We start from the raw sequence: 25,645 nt of genomic DNA on the forward strand, positions 1-25,645 counted from the left end.
CATCACCCAGAAAAATCCCAAGGATTTGTGGCGGTGGGGAGGTGAGGAGGATGAAAATTAGTTTTTCCTTACAAATAAGTTTAAAACCCTTTCCTTAACTCAAAGAAGTTTTTGGTATGGGAATGTATTTTGGGTGGGATCCTCGAACACACTGTATAGGGCTCCCCAAATGCAAGAAAAGCTGTTGTCTCCGTTTAGCTAACATTTGGTGTAGACAATCTATCAAGAATGTGTTAAGAGACTACAAAGGAAAGAAGGACAATTATATTCCTTTCTTTGTATCTCATCCTCACTAAATGATACAGCAGGTGGAGTGGAGTCTGAAGGAATACAGATTTCTTCCTTCCCACTCTTAGCAATTGCATGGTGCTGCCTCCAACCCTGCCCCATCGTTGATGAACGGTCAAAAAAACCCCTAAAAACACAGAGTAGTTTGGAACTGCTGGTAGAAGAGTTAGATGATTTAAGAAAAGAGACACTGACAAAAAACATTTTTTTTGCAATACTATAATTATAAAGTTGAAGGCACATCCTTGGCAGAAATATGATCAATTACATGCTTATGGAAAAACAAACCACTGAATATCTTGACTATAGTAGATGATTATTGCACAACATTGTCCACTGCTGTTTTGGGTACCAAACAATCAATGTTTAACAATGCTTAAACATTTCTTTAACTTAAAACATAAGGTTGAGACACCTGGTTTTGGCTACAAAAGGCATTTATTATCAATGCCATTACCGAAGCTCTTTTAATTGAAGAACAAGAATTCATGCTTTTGTCTTTATCTGGTTACTCATACCAGATAAACTTTCAGAGGGACTACAGAAAGTTAGTGTAAAAATAGCTAATAATTTGGCATGAATCTATATTTTTATATTTGATAAAACAATATTTTTTTTAAATATAGAAAAGAAATAAACAAATAAAAAATCCCAAGGGAATGATTCCAGGAATGTTTTCATTCTTATTAAAATAACCAGTAACCAGATGCCTCACCCAAAGAAAATAACAAAATAGAGTAAAATAAATATTAAGGAAAATAATTTTAAAGCAAGATCCACAAGTAATGGAAAAAAATTCTCTAAGAACATACATTCTTGATTTTAAGCTGTGTACATAAAAGATATGCACACAAATTTTTGGAAACATCTTGTCTATAGTACTATTTTAAGCATTCTGAACAAAGAATACATCTGAAAAAAGAATAACTTTTAAAAAGTTAAAGCACAATATAAAATTATTTGTTCACAAGGCATCAAATCTAACACTTTAAAATGTTGATACTAAACTGGGAAAAATAACATTTCTATTTTCACAACTAACAACCATACTCCTTTAGCCTACAACACTAAATACTCTAGTTGTGTTTTAACCTTTGAAGTTCAAAAGGCATCTTTGGATATTTAAGATAAGACGTGCCCCATAGTTGAGTCTGAGCCAGCACTGGATATCAAAACTTCCTTGTTATCTTCAGACTGAGAGCATGGTTGCTGAGTGAACACAGAAGAGTGATAAAGGAACAACAAATAAAGAACTTCAAATATCAAATTCAAATATAAATCCATTTTCCTACTATATGGTAATATGTGTGTGTACGTATATATGTGTATGTATATATGTATGCATATGAATAGACATACACACATTTATAAAATTTGTTCTCACTGATAACTAGTGACTTAAAGCTAGTTACTAACTGAAAGCAATGTTTTCCAAACATCACCTCTCTCTTTTGTGAATACAGTTGCTCTGCGAAGCTAACAGGAGTTCAGGATTACAAAAGAGACTTATGGTAGAGAATTCAAAGATGGCTGCAGATATTTAAACCAGGATTTTTTCTAAACAGTATGTTTTCTGTTCTGGTAGTAAGGGCTGAAATTATATCCTTGATTTTTCCCAGACTATAGGCTGCTGTTCTCACTGTCCTATGACATGTGGGTCCCATGGCATGTGGGGCCAAGAGGACGACTCAAACACATGCATAATAATAAAAGTAGTCATATTAGCTGTTTCTTCTAGAAGAAACAAGTTGGTATGATGGGACACTGGAATTTAAAATAAGAAACAAATATTAGAATTCCAAATAGAAGCATGGAAGATGGCATAGGCATTGGTCTAAAAAAGAGCCTGGACATACAAACTCATTCATATTTCATTAAAATGGGTTTGCCTTTCTAGATTAATAGCAGCTTCATCAAAAGTTTCAGTTCTCTCTTTTAGATGAGATAAAAATGAGATCTTTTCCACATCCGAAAAGACAACAAGGAATAACATTGTAAAGTTTTTTGTGTGTGTATGAAAGGATAAGAGAGAAAGTAAGTAGGAGAGGAAGAAACCCATCCCCCACCCCCACCTGATTTTAGAGTCTGCCCTATAAAAATGCTTTTTAATATTTATTACTGACTTCAAGGGGAGAAAAGAACTAACATTAACTGAGTACAAATCCTATGTGCTAGGCATTGTGCTAGCAGCTTTCCATATGGCAATGGGAACAAAATATTCAGGAATTTGTGAGTTCTCTTTACTTACATACTCTGTATATGAAATCCAGCTTGCAATTAAGAAGGAAATTTAAATAGTGATACAAATACCAGATCACTGACCAGTCTATTAACTCCCAGGCACTCACAGGGGAATTTCTAAATTTCTATAGCAATGAGAACAAGCCCCTGAATTTGCCAACCACACTAACTAGCAAGTGAAAATGTTTTAGACTAGAGAAAAGTACAAATTTGGCTAAAAGGTATCACAACCTAGGGAAATTCTCATTTCTATATTACAACTTGTATTTTTCGGTAAAAGCAGCTTTGTGTAATAGCATTATTTCAAAGTCATTTTGAGAGGTTATCTAAAACACAAAAAGATAATTAAAATCTACTAAATTATGTATACCAGCTAAGGTCTTGTATTCTCTCCAATAAAGGACAAATTTAGTGAATCTAGGTAATTTTATATGGCCCATATATGTTAAAGATAGCAGAGTTAACTTTTGAAAAAGTCAATTGCAGAAGAGGCTCAAAATCTTAAGTTTCTGGACTGAGGCCAATGGACAGACTACACTAAGAACAACTTATAGCTGAACTCAGCAGGAGTGAACTGAAAGCTTGCACAGAGCTACGGAGTCATTGAAGGAAGAATCTGATATATTTTTTACAACAATGGAAAGACGGGAAGCAGGGAATCCTATGGACTCTTTAAGGTCTTTTGAGCTACAAGATAAAAAAAGGGACAAGATATTGGAAAAGCTGTCAGTTATTTTTATCAATTAAAAACCACCTACGCCTAGCTCACTCAAAAGAAGATAACAAAGGAAAATATACTGGGGCATCTAAGAAACCAACTGCAAAGACAAAGACACAGGGATAATAAGGGAGGAAGAAAGCCCATAATAAATAAGGCACATCTATTTTTAAACAGTTTCTACTGTTTTCCTTCTAACACTAGATGCTTTATACAGTGCTTTGAAAGCCACTGCTCCCCAATGTGGCAGGGATGAGGGCTCAACAATCTCCTCAAGATCATGCTCCCAGAGCTTCAAATTTTTAATTATCTTTTTCTTGAGCTTTTTTTTTTTGTCAAATAAAAAATTACCTATCACTTCAGCAGTAATTCGGCAATCTTCAATTGTAGGGCTTGTAAACCTCACCAGTCTACTTTATCTGTTGCTAGAGAAAAAAAAATACTGGAAATTCATTTTAAATAAAGCTAGATTCAGAGCTGATGCCCTGAAAAAGATATTTTTGCCCTTAGACAAATGCAATTCAAATAGAATCCCTAATGTAAGAGCTTGAGACCAACATAACATTCTCCCGCAATATTTTGAAAAGCTAAGGTGACATCATGAATGCTGTATCAGCGCATGACAACACCAGCTAGTAGCACTCTTTGTGGCCTTTTACAATGCAGTGTCGTCATCTTCCCTGCAGTCTCCCACCAAGAGTGAGTGCTTGTCTGGTTCACTGGTACCAATGCTGTTTAAGGACCGTTTATCAGACAGCAGTGAGTTTATGGAGGCTCTGCTGTAATTAACAATCCGGTCCAGCAAACCCAGTTTAGGAGAATTTCTTGAGGTGTCATCTATTCCAACATGAACGCTGATTTCTGAAGGACTTTTCAGTCCTATCTGGCTTCGGGCACGCAGTTCGTAATTCTCATAAGTTGGTTTCCTGTAACTGGACACATGCAAAAGTACACTAGTTTGAAATAACCAAAGGTGAACTAGACGCTTATTACATTCAAAAATGAAAAAAGATCTGCCTGGTATGAAATGTACAAAGGTGGTCCTTGCTAGGAAAGTAGCTCAAAAGGAATTGTGTCGAGTCACATGATCAAAAATCCTACTTCTCAGAGCAAATGTACTAGATTTTACCCCACTCAGTATTTGTGGTTGCTATGTATAGACAGACTACAGGCATACCTCGTTTTATTGCACTTCGCTTTATTGCACTTTGTAGATAACTGTGTTTTTTAAAAATTGATGGTTTATGGCAACCTTGCATTGAGCAAGTGTATTGATGCCATTTTTCCAACAGCATTTGCTTGCTTCGTGTCCCTGTCACATTTTGGTAACTCTTGCAATATTTCAAACTTTTTCATTATTATTACATTTCTTATTGTGATTTGTGATCTTGGATGTTACTATTGTAATTGTTTTGGGGAGCCATGACCCGCGCCCATATAAGACAGCAAACTTAACCAATAAATGTAGCGTGTGTTGTGACTGCCCCACTGACTGGCCATTCCCCCATCTCTCTCCCTCTCCTTGGTCCTCCCTATTCCCTGAGACATAACAATATTGAAATTAGGCCAATTAATAACCCTACAATGGCCTCTAAGTGTTTAAGTGAAAGGAAGAGTCACACGTCTCTCACTTTGAATCAAAAGGTATAAATGATTAAACTTAAGTGAGGAAGGCATGTTGAAAGCCGAGACAGGCCAAAAGCCAGGCCTCTTGCACCAAACAGTTAGCCAAGTTGTGAATGCACAGGAAAAGTTCTTGAAGGAAATTAAAAGTGCCACTCCAGTGAACACAAGAATGATAAGAAAGCAAAACAGCCTTACAGCTGATATGGAAAAAGTTTCAGTGGTCTGGACAGAAGATCAAACCAGTCACAACATTCCCTTAAGCCAAAGCCTAATCCACAGCAAGGCCCTAACTCGCCTCAATTCTGTGAAGGCTGAGAGAGGTGAGGAAGCTGCAGAAGAAAAGTTTGAAGCTAGCAGAGGTTGGTTCATGAGATTTAAGGAAAGCCGACTCCATAACATAAAAGTGCAAGGTGAAGCAGCAACTGTTGATGTAGAAGCTGCAGCAAGTTACCCAGAAGAGCTAGCTAGCTAAGACAATTAATGAAGGTGGCTACACTAAACAACAGTTTTTCAGTGTAGATGAAACAGTCTTCTATTGGAAGAAGACGCCATCTAGGACTTTCATAGCTAGAGAGAAGTGAATGCCTGGCTTCAAAGCTTCAAAGGACAGGCTGACTCTCTTGTTAGGGGCTAAGGCAGCTGGTGACTTTAAGTCGAAGCCAATGCTAATTTATCAATCCAAAAATCCTAAGGCCCTTAAGAATTATGCTAAATCTACTCTGCCTATGCTCCATAAATGGAACAATGAAGCCTGGATGACAGCACATCTGTTTACAACATAGTTTACTGAAATATTTTAAGCCCACTGTTGAGACCTACTCCTCAGAAAAAAAGATTCATTTCAAAATATTAGTGCTCATTGACAATGCACCTGGTCACCCAAGAGCTCTGAAGGAGATGTACAACGAGATCAACGTTGTTTGCATGCCTGCTAACACCACATCCATTCTGCCGCACATGGATCAAGGAGTAATTCTGACTTTCAAGTCTTATTACTGAAGAAATACATTTTGTAAGACTAGAGCTGGAATAGACAGTTATTCCTCTGATGGATCTGGGCAAAGTACATTAAAAACCTGCTCAAAAGGATTCACCATTCTAGACGCCATTAAGAATATTTTTGGTTCATGGAAAGAGGTCAAAATACAACACTAACAGGAGTTTGGAAGAAGTTGATTCCAACCCTCATGTATGACTCTGAGGGGTTCGAGACTTCAGTGGAGGAAGTAACTGCAGATGTGGTGGAAAGAGCAAGAGAACTAGAATTAGAAGTGGAGCCTGAAGATGTGACTGAATTGCTATAATCTCATGACAAAACTTTAACAGATGAGGAGTTGCTTCTTCCCGAGGAGCAAAGAAAGTGGTTTCTTGAGATAGAATTTATTCCTGGTGAAGATGCTGTGGAGATTGCTGAATGACAACAAAGGATTTAGAATATTACATAAACTTAGTTGATAAAGCAGCAGCAGAGTTTGAGAGGATTGACTCCAATTTTGAAAGAAGTTCTACTGTGGGGAAAATGCTATCAAACAGCATCACATGCTACAGAGAAATCGTTCACGAAAGGAAGAGTCAATCGATGTGGCAAACTTCATTGCTGTCTTATTTTAAGAAATTATCACAACCATCACCCTGATCAGTCAGCAGCCATCAACATGGAGGCAAGACCCTCCACCAGCAAAAAGATTACAACTTGCTGAAGCCTCAGATGATGGTTAGCATATTTTAGCAATAAAGTATTTTTTGTGTGTGTGAGGAGGACTAGCCCTGAGCTAACATCCAATGTCAATCCTCTTCTTCTTTGCTGAGGAAGACTGGCCCTGGGCTAACATCCATGCCCATCTTCCTCTACTTTATATGGGACACCGCCACAGCATGGCTTAACAAGCAGTGCATCAGTGCACCCCCGGGATCCAAACCGGCGAACCCCGGGCCGCCACAGCGGAGCGTGCGCACTCAACCGCTTGCGCCACCGGGCCGGCCCCGCAATAAAGTATTTTTAATGAAGGTACGTACATTGTTTTTTCGACATAATGCTATTGCACACTTAATAGACTACAGTATAGTGTAAATGTAACTTTTATATGCACTGGGAAACCAAAAAATTCACGTGACTCGCTTTATTGCGATATTAGCTTTATTGCAGTGGTCTGGAACTGAACCTGCAATATCTCTGAGGTATGCCTGTACATAAGGTGATAATTACAAGCTAACACTTATTATTAAGAACAGTTTGGGCTTACCCTTAATCAATACAAGAATAAAACCTACCAGGTCTGACTGTGGATGATAAAAGGAATATAAAATACAAACATGAGCAAGCCATCATACTTACAGTTTAAGGAAGAGAGAAGAAAGGACTACTGACACAGACGAAGCAGCCATTGCAGCAGATCCCATCCAGGGCTGCAAAACCAAACCAATGGGCATAAAAACTCCTAGGAATCAAGTTTGGATTAGTTAGAGCAGATAATACTAAACAGATTACCAATGTGTTTCTAATATGTATATACAAATCATTTCCTTGTTTGATATTTATTCAGCAATTTACCCTTCCATTGGTGGAGATTTATGTCATTGCCATTTTTTCACTAATGGAGTGTTGCTGTGAACCTTCTTGTACATGTCTCCTGTGCATATGTTTGAGAATTTCTCTAGGGGGCATACCTAGAGGTGAAACTGCTGGGTTATAACATGGGCACATCTTCAACTTTAGGTGGATATTCCTCAATTGCTCTCCGAAGTGGCTGTACCAGATCACAGTCCCACCAATAGCGTATGAGAGTTCATGTTCTACAAACTCATCCTACTTGGTTTTGGTAGACTTTCTAATATTTACTCATATGATGGGGATGAGATAGACTTATTGTACTTTAAATTTTTCATGTCCTTATTTTTCTACTTTTTGTAAAGTAATCATGTACTACTTGTATAATTTTTAAAAAATTACTTGCTCCATTAATTAATCTCTCTGGACTTTCTTTTTTTACTCTTTGTCCTCTCAGCATTTGTGTATCCTTGTTGATAAACAGCTTTGTAAGTGTTCTCATGTATTTCATGTCCTTCTTTGGCTCTCAAACCAGAGAGAAAAAGAAGAAAGTGATAACTATCATGTTATTACTAACTCCTACCAAGCCTCTAAGTACAGGAGATTATCAGATGCTTATTAAACAATTCTAAATTTCTTTTCCTTGGTCACATTCCTTCATTCAATCTCTGTCTCTCATCCCGTCCCCAAACCTAAAAAAAAAAAAACCTGTTGGCTATTAGAATGTTAAGTGAAGAGCAGAAAATTCTCTGTAAGCTGTAATTACAACTATGTAACAAGATAAAAACTGATGCAGAGTAAAAAAGACCAGAAGGAAATATACTAAAATTCTAGCAGTAGTTGTGTTTGGGTAGTGAGATTAAAGGTAAATTTGTTCTTTTCCGCCAAAAATACAAGAATAAGTAAATAAATATATATGTGTGTGTGAGTATATGGAGAAAAAGATGAAGGAATATGGCAAAATATTATTAATTGGTGAATTGTGGTGAAGGGTATACAGGTTTTCATTGTATCATTTTTTCCTTGTTTATGTAGGTTTGAAAATTTTCAAAATATAAAGTTGGAGGGAAAAATAAAGTAAAACAAAATAAACCTGTCAGAATGTTTATACATTCTTGGCTATAATGAACATTGCTGAAAATTAAAATTACTAATTTTAATATTACCTCTCACCACACCAGCAGGCTACATACAAAAACTGAATTCAAAACTAATAATAAGAAGACTAAAACTTCCAATATGACAGGTCTCTAACGACTTCAGAGAAAAAAGTAAAACTAGTTAACAGTCACATACCAGCAGCAATGGGAATTCCAACCAGATTATAAATTAGAGCAAACACAAAATTTATCCGAATCCTCTTGACTGTCTTCCTTGATAAGTCAATACTTGCCACTACATCCAGAAGATCATTCTGAGGACAGAAATATTTGTGATATTAGTGAGAGACTCTAACAACTAGTAACTTTTGCATATGATATTGTGTATATTGAAGATGATGTGTACCCTATGTACATTAACTACAAATCTCAGATATTGCTGAAAATTTGAGAAAGCCTTGGAAGATGTTTTTCAGGAATTTTTCTCAGGGTTCTGAAAACACTTTTAGGGTTGTATGCTGGTACAGGGATTAAACCCCATTAAAATAACCTCAGCAAGTATTTATTGAAGCTAATTTTATTATAAGTATATTCCCAAATCTTATTCTTCATTTAGAAGCTTGTCATTCTCATTTGCTTTGGTGGATTGAGAAAGTCTGGAAGTAATTAGTAAGACCTGTCATACTCCCATCTCAAATTCTCCCAGTCTCAACAGCTGGGAGCACGGGAATTAGAAGAGCAGAATCACTGTACTCGACATATTTTATGACACCGTCCCTGACCATGTGGAGTAGTCTCACACTCCTCAACGTTCAGGTCACAGGACTTACCCTTATCAAAACCACATCGGCTGCTTCAATGGCTACATCTGTGCCGGTGCCAATGGCAATTCCAACATTAGCCATCGCCAGAGCTGGAGAGTCATTGATTCCATCTCCTACCATTGCTACCCGTTTCCCCTCCTCTTGAAGTTGCTTCACCTTAGCAACCTTGTGTGAAGGTAGAACTTCAGCAAACACCTTAGTGATGCCAACCTTCATGAGGAAAAATAAACTCAATTCATTTCAAGAAATATTACTGAGTACCTGAAATATAAGTCAGCAATAATGAGCCATCATTTTCCACCCACCAGATATCCAAATTTTAAAAGACTGATAATATTCAGTGATAGTAAGGATATGGAGAAATTAGCTCTTTTATACAATGTTGGTGGGTGTGTAAACTGGTACTGTCTTTTTGGAGGGCATTTGGCAGCATCTATCAAAGTGTGCACATCATTTGGTTTAGCAATTCCACTTCTACTTATATTTTCGACATAGTGGTATGTGTAAAAAAAGATGTAAGTCCAAGGATGTACATTACTGCCCTGTTTGTAACAACAAAACTTTCAAACCCACGTAAATGCCCATCATTAGGGGAATGGTTAAATAAATTATGATACACCTGTACCATGGAATTCCATGCAGCAATGTAGAAAGAATGAAATAACTTTATATGTTCAGACATGGACAAAGCTCCAACGCATATATATTTTTACGTAAAAAAAGCAAACTGGTAAACAATCTGTACAAAAATGATCCAATTTATGTTGAAAATACCAGGACTATACATTTCTACATGAATATATATGCATATGAAAAGGTGTGGAGGGGTAGGACTGGACAGGGAGCTTGAGAGGTGACAAACTTTTTACTTTATATCTTTTTGTATTTTTTTATACAAGAATGTATTCATATATTAGTTGTTATTTAACAGAAAGAGGAGAAAGCATTCCAAAGTAGAAAAGACTAATATGAGAAAAGTTTTGGAGGTAAGGCAAATGTGGGGGTCAATAGCAGAAAAATGATACATCAAAGTGGTGCATTAGGAAGGTGGTTCCATCAATGGTGTTCGGGATGGAGTAGAGAGGGAAGTGCATGGAGCTACTGCTGTATTTTAGGCATAAGAGGATGAGAGCCTGGCTTGGGCTGGCCACACTGGTGAAGAATATGAGCAACATTTCAATGGAAGCATCAACAGAAACTGGTGTACGGTGTCACTCAGACATCTCACGAACTAAGCAAATAGCTTTTTACTTATAGCAGTAACATACAAAGCCCAAAGTCCTTCCCACATAGCATGCCAATTCTTCTTTAAGGAACCAGATATAGCCACACTGATAATGAAAATAATAGATAATATAAATTTTTTTAGCATCTGAAGGCAAGAAAGAAAATGTATATGAAGAATTAGAAATCCCCCCATCCCAACAATTAAGTACACCAATTACCTGAGAAGCAATAGACCTAGCTGTTTTACTGTTGTCTCCAGTCATCAGAACTACTTCTAAGCCCATAGATTTCAGAATATGGACAGCCAATTCTGCTTCAGGCTTCACTGTATCAGCAATAGCTATCAAGCCACACAGCTCATCTAATATAGGAGCACCAGAAAATAAGAGAGTCTGAAATATGGTGAAAGTAGAATAATATTCTGACTTAAAATTTCAGAAAGAAATGAATTTTAAGTTGTTCGGAGGGGCTTGCCTTAACTCAAAATATCTCCAAGCCCACACAGACTTTATACCACAAGCCGTGCGACAAACCTCCATATTTGGTTATGAAAATTTCACAGAGTGAGGTAGGGGTTACTAATGAAGGTAGTAATAGGAAAATGAAAAGAGAGATGTTACTGGATACTAAAAGACTTTTTTTTTCCTTACAGAAGTATTTGCCAACAGCCCCAAACACTTCAGCTAATTTAAAGGCAAATGAAACTGAAAACTTTTCTTTTTAAGGTGAAGGGGGTGGCTGGAGACAAAACTGGCATTTTATACTGGGGAAAAAAATCACTGCAAGTAGTTATTTTATTTTAAAAACAAAAGTAAATGGTACTTTCTGCTTCTTTCTGGACCTAAAAAGGCCATAGTAAGATACTGCCTTCATACTTAGCAAGGATTATAAATGTTGATTAATTAATCTCACAGCTAGAAATTTACCCTAAGAAATAATTTAACAAAAGAAAGCATCTAAAACCTCAAAGACGCTTATTTGCAGTGTTATTTACAATAATGAAATATTAGGAATAGCTTAAATTTTCAACAAGGGAATGATTAAATTAATTACAGTATATAAGTCTGATAAATTATGCAGCATTAAAATAAAATTAGAAAATAGTCATTATTAAATAAAATAAAGCAAAATAAAATAGTATGTGTACAAAGGATTTTAAACTTTTATTCAACTTTATTGAGGTAAAATTTACATACAATAAAAGGCACCCATTTAAAAATAGTATACATACTAATATTGTAATTCTGTGTGTATATATATACACACACGAAAAAAAAACCAGAAATGGAATATATGCAATTAAAACTGAGATTGTGCTAGAATGATGAGATTATGGATATTATTTTACTTTGCTATTACTTTAATGTTATGTTATTTTTAGGTTTTAAAAAAATCCTTGATTCGCTTTTTTTAAAAACATAGGCCAGGGAAGAAAATAACAAAGCTAGGCAAATGCAAGAGAATTTTAAATTAATCAGTAACCATTATGGATTACTAACATTTTCACTTTGCATTCAGACTGCTTTTGAACAACCCTCATAGTTCAGAAGTCTCTAAAAATACACATAAAACAATAACTGAGATCACGACACTGAGTCATAGTGTACTTATGGAAAACCTTACCATCAACTGCCACTAATACACCAGTACGACCTTTTCTCTCGTGTTCATTCATGGACTCATCTACATCGTTATTAATGAGAAGACCATTTCTAATCATCCACTCCCGGTTACCAATGAGGACTTTGTACTGCTGAGCATTAAGAGAATCTGAAAGAAAGTAGAGAAATAACATTTAGTGAGCTTGTTTAATATTTATAACAACCCTGTGAAGCACATTCTTCCTGTCTAACCTTGCACAGTCACTACATTGTATTTTTGGTACAACATAGCCTACAACAGTGATTTCCAAATTTTCGAGGAACACACTCTGCTCTTCCATGCCTCTGGGCCTTTGCACATGTTGCTGCCTCCACCTGGAATGTCCTTACCCTTCCTCTCCAAATACCAAACTCCATCATATTCTTCAAGAGCCAGTTCAAATGTTACTTTCTTTGGTGAAGCTTTCCCTTTAACCTTTCCCTCTGATCTTCCATAGCAACTGAATTAAATTCAAAATATTTATTGTGCATCAGCAGCCGAATGTGGTTGGATGCAAACATACAACCATACTGATGTCTCATTTTAAACATGTGGCCGCTAACTTTAAGTGGGCCCGTAGTGCTGTCTGGGAATTCTACTGCATTTCCCTAGTCCCTCCATTCTCCATTCCTTCTAGGTGGCTATTTTATACCTTCTCTTCTCCCATTCTCATACCAGATGATGACTCTGTTTCCTACCTCAGAAAGAAAATAAAAGCAATCAGAAGAGAACTTCCACAAGCTCTCATCACCACATCTACCCAACTACCTGTGCCTGTGTACACATTAATCTAGCTTCCCTTCTGTTATTAGAAACTGTCCTCGCTCCTAAGGCCAACCTCTCCACTTGCACACTAGATCCCTCTTATTTGCCTATTCTAGAACATCTCTCATACAATTCTCCCCTCTCTCTCCTGAATAATCAAATTTTCTATCTCTGCTGTACATAGTCCTATCTTTCTTTCTTTCTTTCTTTCTTTATTTATTTATTTTTTGTGAGGAGGACTAGCCCTGAGCTAACACCTGATGCCAATCCTCCCCCTTTTTTCTTGAGGAAGATTGGCCCTGAGCTAACATCTGTGGCCATCTTCCTCCACTTTATATGGAACGCCACCACAGCATGGCTTAACAAGCGGTGCGTCGGTGTGCACCCGGGATCCGAACCTGCGAATCCCGGGCCACCGAAGCAGAGCACGTGCACTTAACCACTTGCGCCACCGGGCTGGCCCCCATAGTCCTATCTTTAAAAAAAAATGTCTCTTGATCTCACTTACCTCTCTACTGCCCCATTTCTCTGCTTCTGGATATAGCAAAACTTCTCAAAAGGGTTGTCTCTATTGGCTGTCTCCAATTCACATCTTCCTGTTCTCTTGTGAACCCCTTCCAACAAAGCTTTTGTCTCTACTACTCCAAAGAATTGTTCATACAGTACACCAGTGACCTTTAATAAACCTAATAGCTAATTCTTAGTCCTCACCTTACTCGCCCTATTAGCAGCATTTAACACAGTTGATCACTCCCTCCTTCTTGAAATACTTTCTTCGCTTGGCTTCTAGGACAACACATTCTTATGAGTTTCTTATGATTTACCTCCTCACTCACCACTGCTTCTCAGTCTTTGCTGATCCTTCCTTATCTCCTTGACCTCTTAATTTGTGGTGTTACAGGGCTCAATCCTTTCTTTTTTTTTTTGTGAGGAGATCAGCCCTGTGCTAACATCTGTCAATCCTTCCTCTTTTTTTTTTTTTTTTGCTGAGGAAGACTGGCCCTGGGCTAACATCCATGCCCATCTTCCTCCACTTTATATGGGACGCCGCCACAGCATGGCTTGCCAAGCAGCACATTGGTGCGTGCCCGGGATCCAAACCGGCGAACCCCATCCGCCACAGCGGAGCGCGCCGCACTTAACTGCTTGCGCCACTGGGCCGGCCCAAGGGCTCAATCCTTAAACCTTCTTTTCCCCTCTCTCTACTCTCACTCTTTGGTGATCTTATCAGTCTCATGGCTTTAAATACCATCTATACCAGCGCTGTCCAATAGAACTTTTTGTGATGATGGAAATGTTCTATATCCGCTCTAATACAGTAGCCACTAACAATATGTGGCTATTGAGCACTGAAATATGGGTAGTATGGTTGAAGGGCTGAATTTTAAATTAAATTAAATTTTAATTAATTTAAATTTAAATAGTCACATGTAACTAGTGGCTACCAGATTGGACAGCACAGATCTGAAAGTGGGTAACTCCCAATTCTCTATCTCCAATCCAGTCTGTTTCTTTGAACTCCAGACTTGTGCAGCCAACTGCCTAGTTGATATTTCCATTTATATGACATCTCCACTTTAATATCTAATAGGCACTCAAACTTAACATGTCAAAAACCAAACTCCTGATCAGTTTTCCTCAATACTGCCCCTCTTGAAGTCTTCCTCATCTTACTTAAATGGTAACTCCATTATTCTAATTTGCTTAGGCCACAAACCTTGGCATAATTCTTGACTCCTGTTTGTCTCATACCCCATATCCAATCTGTGAGAAAATCCGTCAGACAGCTTTCCCTTCAAGACACATCCACTTCTTATGACCTCTCCTGTTACCACACTGGTCCAAGCCACCATTATCTTTCACCTGGATTATGGCAACAGTCCACTAACTCGTCTCCCTGCTTTTGCCCTTGCCCCAACCGCCACCTCCAACAGTGTATTTTTACCAGAGCAGCCAGAGTAATACTTTTAAAATGTTAAGTCAGATTCTGCCACTGCTATACTGAATACTCTCCAATGGCTTTCCATCTCAGGGTAAAAACCAAAGTCCTTCCAACGTCCTTACACAATCTAGTCCTGCACTACCTCTCTGACCTCATCTCTTACCCTCTTCCCACTCATTTCTTCTGCTCTAGCACACTGTTCTCCCTGCTGTTCCTCATAGTCAAGCACACTCCTGATTCAAAGCTTTTGTACTTAACATTCCTCCTGCCCGGAACACTCTTGTCACAGATATTCACAAAGCTTTCTCCCTCCCCCTCCTCAGGTTTTTGCTCAAATACCACATTCTCAATGGGCCCTACCCTGATCATCTTATATAAAATACGACATGCTACTCCCAGCATTCCCTATATCCCTTACCCTTCTTTATATTTTCCTCCATAGCACTAACTCCATCAGACATACTATATTTTCTTATTTATTTGCTCACTGTCTTGTGTTCTCCCACCAGGAATGTAAGCTCCATGAGATAGTGACTTGGTCTATTCTGCTCACTGCTGATTCTTTAGTGTCTTGAACAGTGCTTAATAAAAGCTGACAAATGAATGAAATTACTATGTGCCAGGGTACTTGATACTAGAAGTTCATAGACAAAGAAATTGCCGTTTAGTAGAATTACACAGATAAATAAAGAATCATCATGCAGTGTACCTAGTACAATAACAAAGATTAAGTATAGTTATGATTTAAAAAGAAGAACAAATATCTCTGCCTGTGTATGTCAGTCAGTGAAGGCTTCACTGAAGAGAGATGCGAGCTACGTCTTGAAAGATGAAAATAAGTTCATGAGGTAGATGCCATCGTGTACAAGGACATTACCCAGAGAAAAGAGTAAATGAAATGATTTAAGAAGCATGAAATGACACGATGTAAGGAAGAATTTTAAGTAGTTTCATATAGACAGAACACAGAATACACTGGGGCCAGTGGAAAGAGACAAGATGGGTGGTGCAGGGAGGCAGGAGACATATCATGGTGAACAGATCTTGAACAAAGTCAAGAGACTGAACTTTGTCCTGCAGGAGACAGAGAACCAGTAAAGCTGGGATCCTTAATAGAATTCCATGGATGGCTTGAGGATATATGTTAACCTCTGAAACAGAAATTTTCTGAGGGGTAGGTATAGCTTTCATCACATTCCTTCAAAGGTTTATGATTCAAAAATAGGTTATGAACACTATAATAAAAGGTATTAGTCAGAAAGTGATATAATAAAATTTGCATGTTAGCAAAATCACTTGAGCACAAATAGGTGGGAAGGTGCTGGAACACTTAGGTGGGTATACCATGTTTTTGGGTAGATGGATAGACCAACAAGAAACCCAGGAAACAGGCCTTGGCTAGAGATATGGATGTGGGAGTGGTAGTGGAAGCCTACAGGTGGTAGAAAAAGCGATAGGCATGAATGAGATTCTACAGAGAGAATATGTAAAATGAGTAAAAGACAAAGAACAAAACCCTGAGGACACCCAACATTTGAGAGCAGGAGAAAAGAGGAATCAGAGGAGGATTACAAGAAACAGCCAGGTAGGTGAGAGGAGAATCTAGAGAAAGCAAGGTCATGGATTCAAGGGAGGGAAGAGTTTTAGGAAGGAAGAAGTGGTCAACATTCTCAAATGCCTTCATGAGGTCAGGCAGGAGGAAGACTGAGAAGTAACCACTGGAGAGGGTAGTGAATAAGGTCATCAGTGGACTTAGAATAATTTCAGTAGTATGGATGGGGCAGAAGCCAGACTGCTGTGAATAACTGAATTCAGCAAGCCTAGACTATTCTTTCTAGAAGCTTGGATATAAAAGAAAAGAAAGATAGATAGGACAAAATCTAAATGTGAATACAGTGATTTTGAAGGAAGAAATGTTTATATGTTTAGGAGAAGGAGCTACTACAGAAAGAGAGTTGGAAAATAAAGAAGCAAGGGTACATAACAGAGAGTGAGGTCCCTAGGAATCAAGGGTGGGATCTAGAGCAAAGATGAAGGGATACCTTAGGCAAGATAAGGGATACCTCTTCCCCTGAGAAAGGAATCGTTCTGGGCAAAAAAAAAAAATTTGAAAGAACACGTGTCTGAGAACTTTAATTTATATGTGAAAAATAAGCTAGATAATTTGCTTTAGGGAACTAGGGGGAAGGTCACAGGATCTCGTGAAGGATATAAAAAGTTTAGAGTAGCTGTGGTGAGAAATAAAAGAAAGATGGCTGAATTAAGATGGAAGATCAGCTAAGGCTAGACTTCATCACCGTATAGTAGAATCAAGGAGCACAGTTGGAAAATGTTCTTGAGTCACCTAAGTGAAGTGATCAGAAGGCCTATGGTAAAACTGATTTGAGAGAATAAAACCATGATGCCAATTTTTGTTTCTTATATAACTGTTCAGGATTATAAAGTCAGATATCTACTCATAACTGTCCCATAATTAGTACTACAAAGAAAATTAGCTTACTTGAGAACTGGGCATCAATAATCATGGAAGACGAAGTGGATGGCTGTTCATTACTTGCATCAATTTGAACCAGAGATGCATTTTTAATATTATTTTCCTCTGTCTTCCAGTTATTCTTATGTAGCAAGCCTTCAATATTGGTGACTTTACAGCTAATACCACAGCCTGGCACAACCTGGAAATCTGTGCATGTACCCAAGGTTTCAGTGTCCAGCTCCTAACAAATAGAAACAGAAGGATTTTGTCTGCTGTTCTAATAATTCAAGGTCATCATTAGCAAGATCAAGATCACTGCTGGTGAATTCTAAATGTTTAGACACATGCTACATGCCTGGTTAATTCTAAATGTTTAGAATAAAATTGTCACCTATCATTGCCTATCCAACAGTGGATTGTGATAAGGATGAAGAAACAGAGCATTGAGTATGATGTTCAAAGTTACAGGAGAACATGAGAGTGCTTTGTTTTAATCCCACTCTCTAAAATCTATACCAAGTTTAGGGAAAGAAAACATGGAAGGTTTATCAATATTCTCTGCCCTTTCCAGTACACAATTATAAGTTAAATATTTAATTCTATTGTCAAATCAGATTTTCTATTCAGTACAGGGCAAAGAGTAACAAAGAACAGGGCGTTTAGTTACCAGAGTGCCTCTCTAGTATGATTCTGTGTCCTTGGTAAGCCAAGTAAGAATTCTGGTAGCCATCATTGTTTCCTGGCTCTTTTTACCTTCATCCTCTCTATTGTTTGATTTGAGTGTAAAGAAGCCAGGTCAGTAATAGTTAATAGGTAAAAACGAAAGAACAAATAAAGAAATGGCAACACCAATGGTAGAAATTGCCACATTTTAACTGTAAAATTATATGAGATAATTTACAAAGAACTTGTACAAATCAATGTGAAAAAGGTAAACAATCCTATGGAAAAAGAGGCAAAGGATACAAGCAGACAGGTTACAGAAAAAGAAATTCAAATGGCTAATACACGAAAAGATGCTCAACCTTATTCATAATTAAGGAAATGCAAAGCAAATCATCAATGAGCAAATATTTTTTCTTATTAAATTGGGAAAAATAAAGTATTGGTAAGAATGTAGGGAAATAGGCACTCAAATTTGATGAAAGTATATAAACTGATACAACCTTTCATGTGGGTGTTGGTAATATTTGTCATGTTGGCATTGGTAATATTTAACAAAATTTAACTTGCATGTATCCATCCTTTGATCAGCAATTGCACTGATAGGCAGTTAACATAGAGATGAACTCTCAAAAGCTGATAAGGATGTTAAGTATACATTGTAAGAGCCAAAAAACGAATCATACAATAGAATATAATATAGCCATTAAAAACAATGAGGCAGATCTATATGTCCTGATATGGAAAAATTATTTAATAAAATAAAAAAACAAGGTACCAAAGACCGGTCCCTGTGTGACCTTTCTATGTAAAGTTTAAAAAATAATAAATGCATATATATTGGCATATGCATTAAAAATGGTTAACAGATGCGCACTTTTGTGAATATACTACAAATTATTGAATTGTACACTTTACAAGGGTCAACCTAATAGTATGTGAATTGCATCTCAATAAAGCTGTCATTTAAAAAGACTGTTAACAGGTTAACACTTGTTAAGCTTTGGAGAGAGGAATTATGGAAGGCAGGGAACGAGACTTCCCTTTTTTTATTATGTAACTTTGAACTATCTGAATTTTCCTACCATAAATATGTATTACTTCTATTTTAATTTTTTAGTCAACAAGGCGTTATCTGTGTGATAGAATTATAGTTAATTTCTGCTTTCATCTTTATACTTCTCTGTAAAAGAAACTAAGATATAAAATAAAATGAGAAAATACAAGTCTCTCTAGCCTCATACCAACTATATATATATACATGTATACATATATATATATATATATACATGTATACATATATATATATATATATATACATGTATACATATATATATGTAAATAATAGTCAAATGCCAGTTTGGATTTGTTCTGGATAATTCTTATAGGAGATGACTACATTAATAAACAAGGGAAAAATTGTACCTTCTTGCAGTATTTGGTTATGGCTGCTCCTAGAGGGTGTTCACTGTTACTTTCAGCAGTTCCCACAATGGCCAGGATCTTATTGCGTGATATTCTGTTACTTTCCACTAGAACCTTTACTTGATTCACTACTGGGGTTCCATGGGTAATGGTTCCAGTCTTATCAAATACCACTACCTTTACCTATAAGAAAATAAAAATACAGTGAACCTATATGACTTGATAATCCTTACTATCGTCTTTCCAGAAATGAGAAAAAGGTTTACTTTGACAAACAGATTACTATTTTGTTTTTTAATGAACTGACCTTTGAATTAATTGGACTTAATAAACCGTCTTTGGGAGAACAAAAGGAAGGCGAAATAAGAGAAGAAATACTCTTAATTACACCTAATAGCCCTCCCTTGCAAATGTTCAACTGTAATGTGGATATATGTTAAACCAGAACTAGTTGTTAAGCGTTGAGCGTTAACAGGTAATTAAGAGCTGCCTCTAGTGCCTCCAGGGAAAGAGAAAGGCTTTCAACACTAATGAATTATAGATGCGTAGGGCAAATCTGGGCAGTAGACAGATGATTACAAAAGAAAGGCAAGCAATTTAGTTGAAGTGAATACCAGATAAGACCTGGTCAGTGGCTTTGACTTTATTGGGTCTAGATGAGAAGCTTGGTCTGAGAAGAGGAAGCTCAGGGAACCAATGAGGGACATGAGCCCAGACAGGAAAAAGGAAGGGTCTGGAATTACAGAACACAGTCACCTCGCAGTAAACTTGGAATAAAAACCTTAAAAAATGAATAGCTTGAGGAACCGAGATGAAAAGAGATATAACAACTAAATACAAAGCATGATTTTGGACAAGAGAAAAAAATAGCTATAAAGGATATTATAAAGACAACTAAGGAAAGTGGAATATGGACTATAGATCAGATAGTATTATATCAATATTAATTTCTTGATTTTGATCTTTGTACTGTGGTTATATAAGAGAACGTCCTTGTTCTTAGGAAAGGAGCCTGATATCTGCAGTAAAGGGTATACAGGAGTTCTTTATACTATTCTTGCAACTTCTCTTTAAGTTTGAAATTATATCAAAATAAAACATTACTATAAAAACTAATAGCCTGTATTGACTGGCTAGATAAGGTTCCGAATCTGTTCTAAGGTATGTTCTGTACTTACTACATGCATCTGCATATAGTTTGTATCCTCATAATAAGAACATACTGGAAGGAACATGGTTTTAGTTGAAGTCAAGTAGCCTTGATTGAGATTGTTATGGAAATCTTAATAGGAGCAACAGCAGGAACAGGATTATATTCCTAAAGTCATAGTTGCAAACTGTCAGCTGGTGGCAGCAAAGGCAAAGAAACTGCAATGTAACTACAAGTGCTATCTCACAGTGAAGAACACAAACATGGAGTCACACACAAATAGGTTCAAAGCCTGACAGAGTTGGGCAAATATTCCTGGGCGAATACCTATTCTGTCTTCCTGCCCTAAAGACTGGTCTAGTCTGAGCTGGGATAGGACTCCAGGTTTTCCACATCAGGGTCTGCTCTAAGAGAGTAGACCTGGAGTAGTTTGAGATCTTAGATAACTAAGGCCAATCCAGAGCAGAACCAAACTAACACCTTTCCTACTTCAATCCTCAGGATAGTGTCAGAAGAGGCTCAGCTTATGGACTATCTGGAAATAACTTAGGACTCTTTGTTTCTCAAAAGGGGTGCTATTCCCAGTTTGGATGGCACAATTCTTAGTTCTGGGGACTATCGTACCTTATGAGCCATCTCCAATGGCTCTCCACCTTTGATTAGTATGCCATTTTGAGCACCTACTCCTGTACCCACCATCACAGCAGTTGGAGTGGCCAGTCCCAGTGAACAGGGGCATGCAATGCACAGAACTGTGATAGAGGCTTGGAAAGCAAAGCGTATTATTGTTTCTGTTCGGGAGATACTTCTGTTGTAGCCCTTTAAAAGAAAGGCATGAATTTTTGTTACTGATTTAGAGCTGTATAAAACAAAAGGAACAAAGCTTAACCCTATTTAAATAAAACCACAATTTTGAAGTCACACATTATTCTACTTAGCTATCAACACATACATATTAGTTACTGGTAAGAAAACACTTTTTCATGAATGTAAGAAATTGTGACATAACTGGCAAACAAGTCACAGTCCTAAAAATCAAGATTTTAATTTTGCTGATTCCAGAGTTACAAACTATGGAGTGAACATAAGAAATATAAAAGTCAGCTTTTTTTTTTTGCACCATATTGAGAATAAGTGTTTTTATTAGTTACTTTCAAAAATAGCTGTAAACAGAAGACCTAATTCTCAACAAATTTGATCCTGAAAAAAAAGAATTCTGAATTTCTATATACTACGACCACAAACCTACCTTTCACACTATTATTTAAAAATAATGAAAAAAATCACCCAATCACCCAGCATGCAAAGAGAACTTAATCACATTTCAATAAAATTATTTTGGATGTAACAATGTGAACTGAGTATATCTGGTAATATAGCTCTTAGTGACACTGAATATTTATTTGCTCGTGTGAGGAAATACAATTGATAGTATTAGGGGGAATCTCTTAAGACCCCCCTGAACTCACAAGAAAAATTTCTGAAGGATACATGTTCCAAAATACTTCTCAGAAATCCTCTTGTTCAATGTGTACTTAACCAATGTGAATCATCTAAAGAAAATTTTTTATATTATAATAATGACCATATCATGGAATAGATACATAGTTGTTATTATTCTCCTTGTTCTTTAATTGAAGGGACAAAGCATGAAACAGTGTACAGCATAGCATTTTGAAATAAAGAAACACAATAAAGTAAGCCTTTCTTAGTAGTACTGGTTTTACAGTGCTAGGTTCTTACTAAGTTCTCAAATGCTTAAACTAAGTGTTCATCTAAGAGTTATATATCTATATAGAAACAGAGCTGGAAGGGACTTTCACAGATATCTAAGCTTATGCTTTCACATATGTCATATGTGTATATTTTCACCTACACTAATTCCAATGCTGGAATTTAGGTATTATTATCACTATATTACAAATGACAAAACTGAGGATAAGAAAAGTTAAGTGATATATCTCTAATATGAGGCATAGTCCAGGTCTACTTTACCACTTCACAACACCATACTTTAGAGACTATCATAGAACTAGAGAGGAGGAGGCACTAATATTATCTCATATTTATAAAACATTTAATAAATTACAAAGTGTTTCTAATATATCACCTTGCTTAACTTTCACAACAACCAAGTTACGCAGGATGGGTATTACTAAAATCTCACTTTACGGAGCTGGCCCGGTGGCATAGCGGTTAAGTTCACATGTTCCACTTCGGCGGCCCGGGGTTCGCTGGTTTAGATCCTGGGTGCGGACCTACATGCCGCTCAACAAGCCATGCTGAGGCGGCGCGTCCCATATAGAAGAGCTACAACTCTACAACTATGATACACAACTATTACTGGGGCTTTGGGAGAAAAAAGAGGAAGATTGGCAACAGATGTTAGCACAGGGCCAATCTTCCTCAAAAAAAAAAATCTCACTTTATAGATGAGGAAACTGAAGCTCAGAGAGAAAGTAGGTTGACCTCAGATCTCACTGATGGTATGTGGCAGACCTGAGATCTCAAGGTCTTCCTCAATATATCTATAGCCCTTTGTGAAAGCAAAATCATCCTGGGAATAAGACTAAGTACAAAATGTAAAAGTTTAGTACTTGCTTTTGGAAAATCACAAGCCATAATGAAAAAATTCTTTTCAAAAGGAAATCTTTTATATTTACAGAAATGCAAATGTTATTCTTATCACTCTCCCATTCTGGTCCCTTAAAGATAACAATAATTATTAAAGTTATTTTCCAATTACTTACTTATGCAAAAAAATTCACAAACTGTTTGACATATGGTAAAGAGTTGTTACAAGTCACTTACAGGAAAGTAGGCTTCCACAATTTCAAAATTCAGAAATCCAATTATAATCCAAACCAAAAGGGTAGCGATGGAAACAATAACAATAAAAGGAACAAAGTAGCCACTGAGTTTGTCTGCAAACTGCTGGATAGGAGCCTAGAATTAAGTAATAATAATAATAAGTATATCAAAAATCTCCTTTTTTGATAATGAATATAGAGTATATTTGGTATTTAGCAAAAACAGAAATATTTTAATAAACTCCGTATTAATGCAACTAGAATTAATCAAAGGAAAATACAAAAACTAGATCAAGATTTATACTGAGCAGGCTTTAAAGAAAATACTTTCTCTTTCTCCTAGGGAGTTAAGCTACCTTTGATGTTTGTGCCTCCTCCACAAGTTTGACAATTTGAGAAAGGGTTGTGTCTGCTCCAACATGGGTTGCACGGATAAGTAGTGACCCATTCTGGTTAATGGAACCAGCAATCACTGTGCTGCCAGGTTTCTTGGCCACAGGCATTGCCTCCCCTGTATAAGGAATAAAGATAGATTTAGTGAACATAAATAAACACTATCTTGAAATGTACGGTTATTTGTTAAAAGTCAAAAAATATCTAGAAAGGAGGTTCTTACTTCAAGAAATAGAATCTGGACAAATGCCTAGGTGAAAGTTGCCCTCCCTTTTTCCTTATTTCAGTTCTGGGCCAAACACAGAGATACATATCTTAAACTGGAAAAACCTAATATGTTAGCTCTTGTTGGCAGATACTTCTGGAGCTCCAAAAGGGAGTTCTTGTTTATAATAACTACTGGTAAGGCATGGGGTTCTGCTATTCCAATTTAGTGGGCCAGGGTCAGGGATACTAAATTTACTACAATGTGTTAAGACAGCCCCCTAGAACTAAGAATTGTGCCATCCAAACTGGCAATAGCACCCCCCCTTTTTTTTATTGATGTCATAATAGTTTGTAACATTGTGCGATTCCAGTTGTACATTATTATTGTCAGTCACCATATAAATGCACCCCTTCACCCCTTGTGACCACCCCCAACTCCCTTCCCCCTGGTAACCACCAAACTGTTCTCTCTGTCCGTGTAGCACCCCTTTTAAGAAACAGAGAGTCCTAAATTATTTCCACATAGTCCAGAAGCTGAGCCTCTTCTGGCACTATCCTGAGGATTGAAGTAGGAAAGGTGTTATTTTGGTTCATCTCTGGATTGGCTTTAGTTATCTAAGATCTCAAACTACTCCAGGTCTACCCTCTTAGAGCAGACCCTGAGGTGGAAAACCTGGAGTCCTATCCCAGCTCAGACTAGACCAGTCTTTAGGGCAGGAAGACAAAAATAGGTATTTGCTCAGGAAAATTTACCTAAGTCTACTGGGCTCTACAGCAGAATGAGACAACTTCCTTTGGTTATACATTCTAGTAATTAACAATCCTCAGTGAAAAGAGCCTTCAGTAGCATAACTAAAACCACAAAGTAAATCTGTGGAAATTGATTTAATACACTCTTTAAAATAACTCATATTCCCTTTGCTCATTATTTACTCATTCCATAGTTTCTACAAAAAGCTCTTTACCTTTCATGCCTATTCTTCATTAACACTTTGGATTCACTTCAGTTTCACGTCATTATCCTCTGGGGGAACATACCTGTGATGAGGGACTCATCTACCATAGAATGTCCTTCAATAACACGACCATCCACTGGAAATTTGCCTCCTGGAACTACTTTAATGATGTCTCCACGTTGTACAAGTTGCACATCCACTTGTTCTTCACTGAATATGAGTTAAAATAAAAAGCATCATGACAATATGCTTCCCATCTTGATCTTTCCATGCAAGCTTTTTAATTCATGTCAAGGTTGTGGCTCCATAATTGCTACCAATGGAAGCCAGAACCAACATTTAAGCTAGCAACTACAATGTCAGTCCTATTCACTGCTAGGGAACAGCTCAGTACCTGGCACAAAGTAGGCACTCTAAATATTTGTTAGATAGTCACTAAAAAAATAAATGAAAGCTTTAGATAATAATGTAATGGGTTTTATTTAACTAAACAATTTATTTATTGTGTAAATATGCCTAAATAATTTTATGAGTATACAAATGAGACATACAGAAGAGTGAAATCGAATCAAACCTTTAGCTCTAACTTCAAGTTTACAGGTAACACAGGAGCTATAGAACAAGTTAAATCCACAAGGAAGCAAA

General features: G+C 37.0%; 1 protein-coding gene across 5 annotated transcripts in view; it reads right to left on the bottom strand.

The window, feature by feature from the left end:
* Positions 1-423: 423 nt before the first annotated feature.
* Positions 424-25,645, bottom strand: part of ATP7A (ATPase copper transporting alpha) — a 121,259-nt gene continuing 96,037 nt past the window's right edge. For 3 of the 5 annotated variants that reach the window (XM_087426475.1, XM_087426472.1, XM_087426476.1), the window contains 12 exons: positions 25,083-25,210; positions 23,801-23,955; positions 23,446-23,580; positions 21,259-21,453; positions 19,485-19,667; positions 17,421-17,637; positions 12,196-12,342; positions 10,791-10,933; positions 9,352-9,555; positions 8,718-8,835; positions 7,209-7,311; positions 424-4,179 (listed from right to left, as the gene is read on the bottom strand). In XM_087426475.1, coding sequence (XP_087282601.1) covers positions 3,903-4,179; positions 7,209-7,311; positions 8,718-8,835; positions 9,352-9,555; positions 10,791-10,933; positions 12,196-12,342; positions 17,421-17,637; positions 19,485-19,667; positions 21,259-21,453; positions 23,446-23,580; positions 23,801-23,955; positions 25,083-25,210 — 2,005 coding nt within the window. In that variant the 3' untranslated portion in view covers positions 424-3,902. The remainder of the gene's footprint in view (positions 4,180-7,208; positions 7,312-8,717; positions 8,836-9,351; positions 9,556-10,790; positions 10,934-12,195; positions 12,343-17,420; positions 17,638-19,484; positions 19,668-21,258; positions 21,454-23,445; positions 23,581-23,800; positions 23,956-25,082; positions 25,211-25,645) is intronic. The other 2 variants (XM_087426474.1, XM_087426473.1) reach the window with 2 other exon arrangements.

This window comes from Ceratotherium simum, chromosome X (genome assembly GCF_057802395.1).
Source record: "Ceratotherium simum simum isolate JZ-2026a chromosome X, ASM5780239v1, whole genome shotgun sequence".
Taxonomy (NCBI): domain Eukaryota; kingdom Metazoa; phylum Chordata; class Mammalia; order Perissodactyla; family Rhinocerotidae; genus Ceratotherium; species Ceratotherium simum.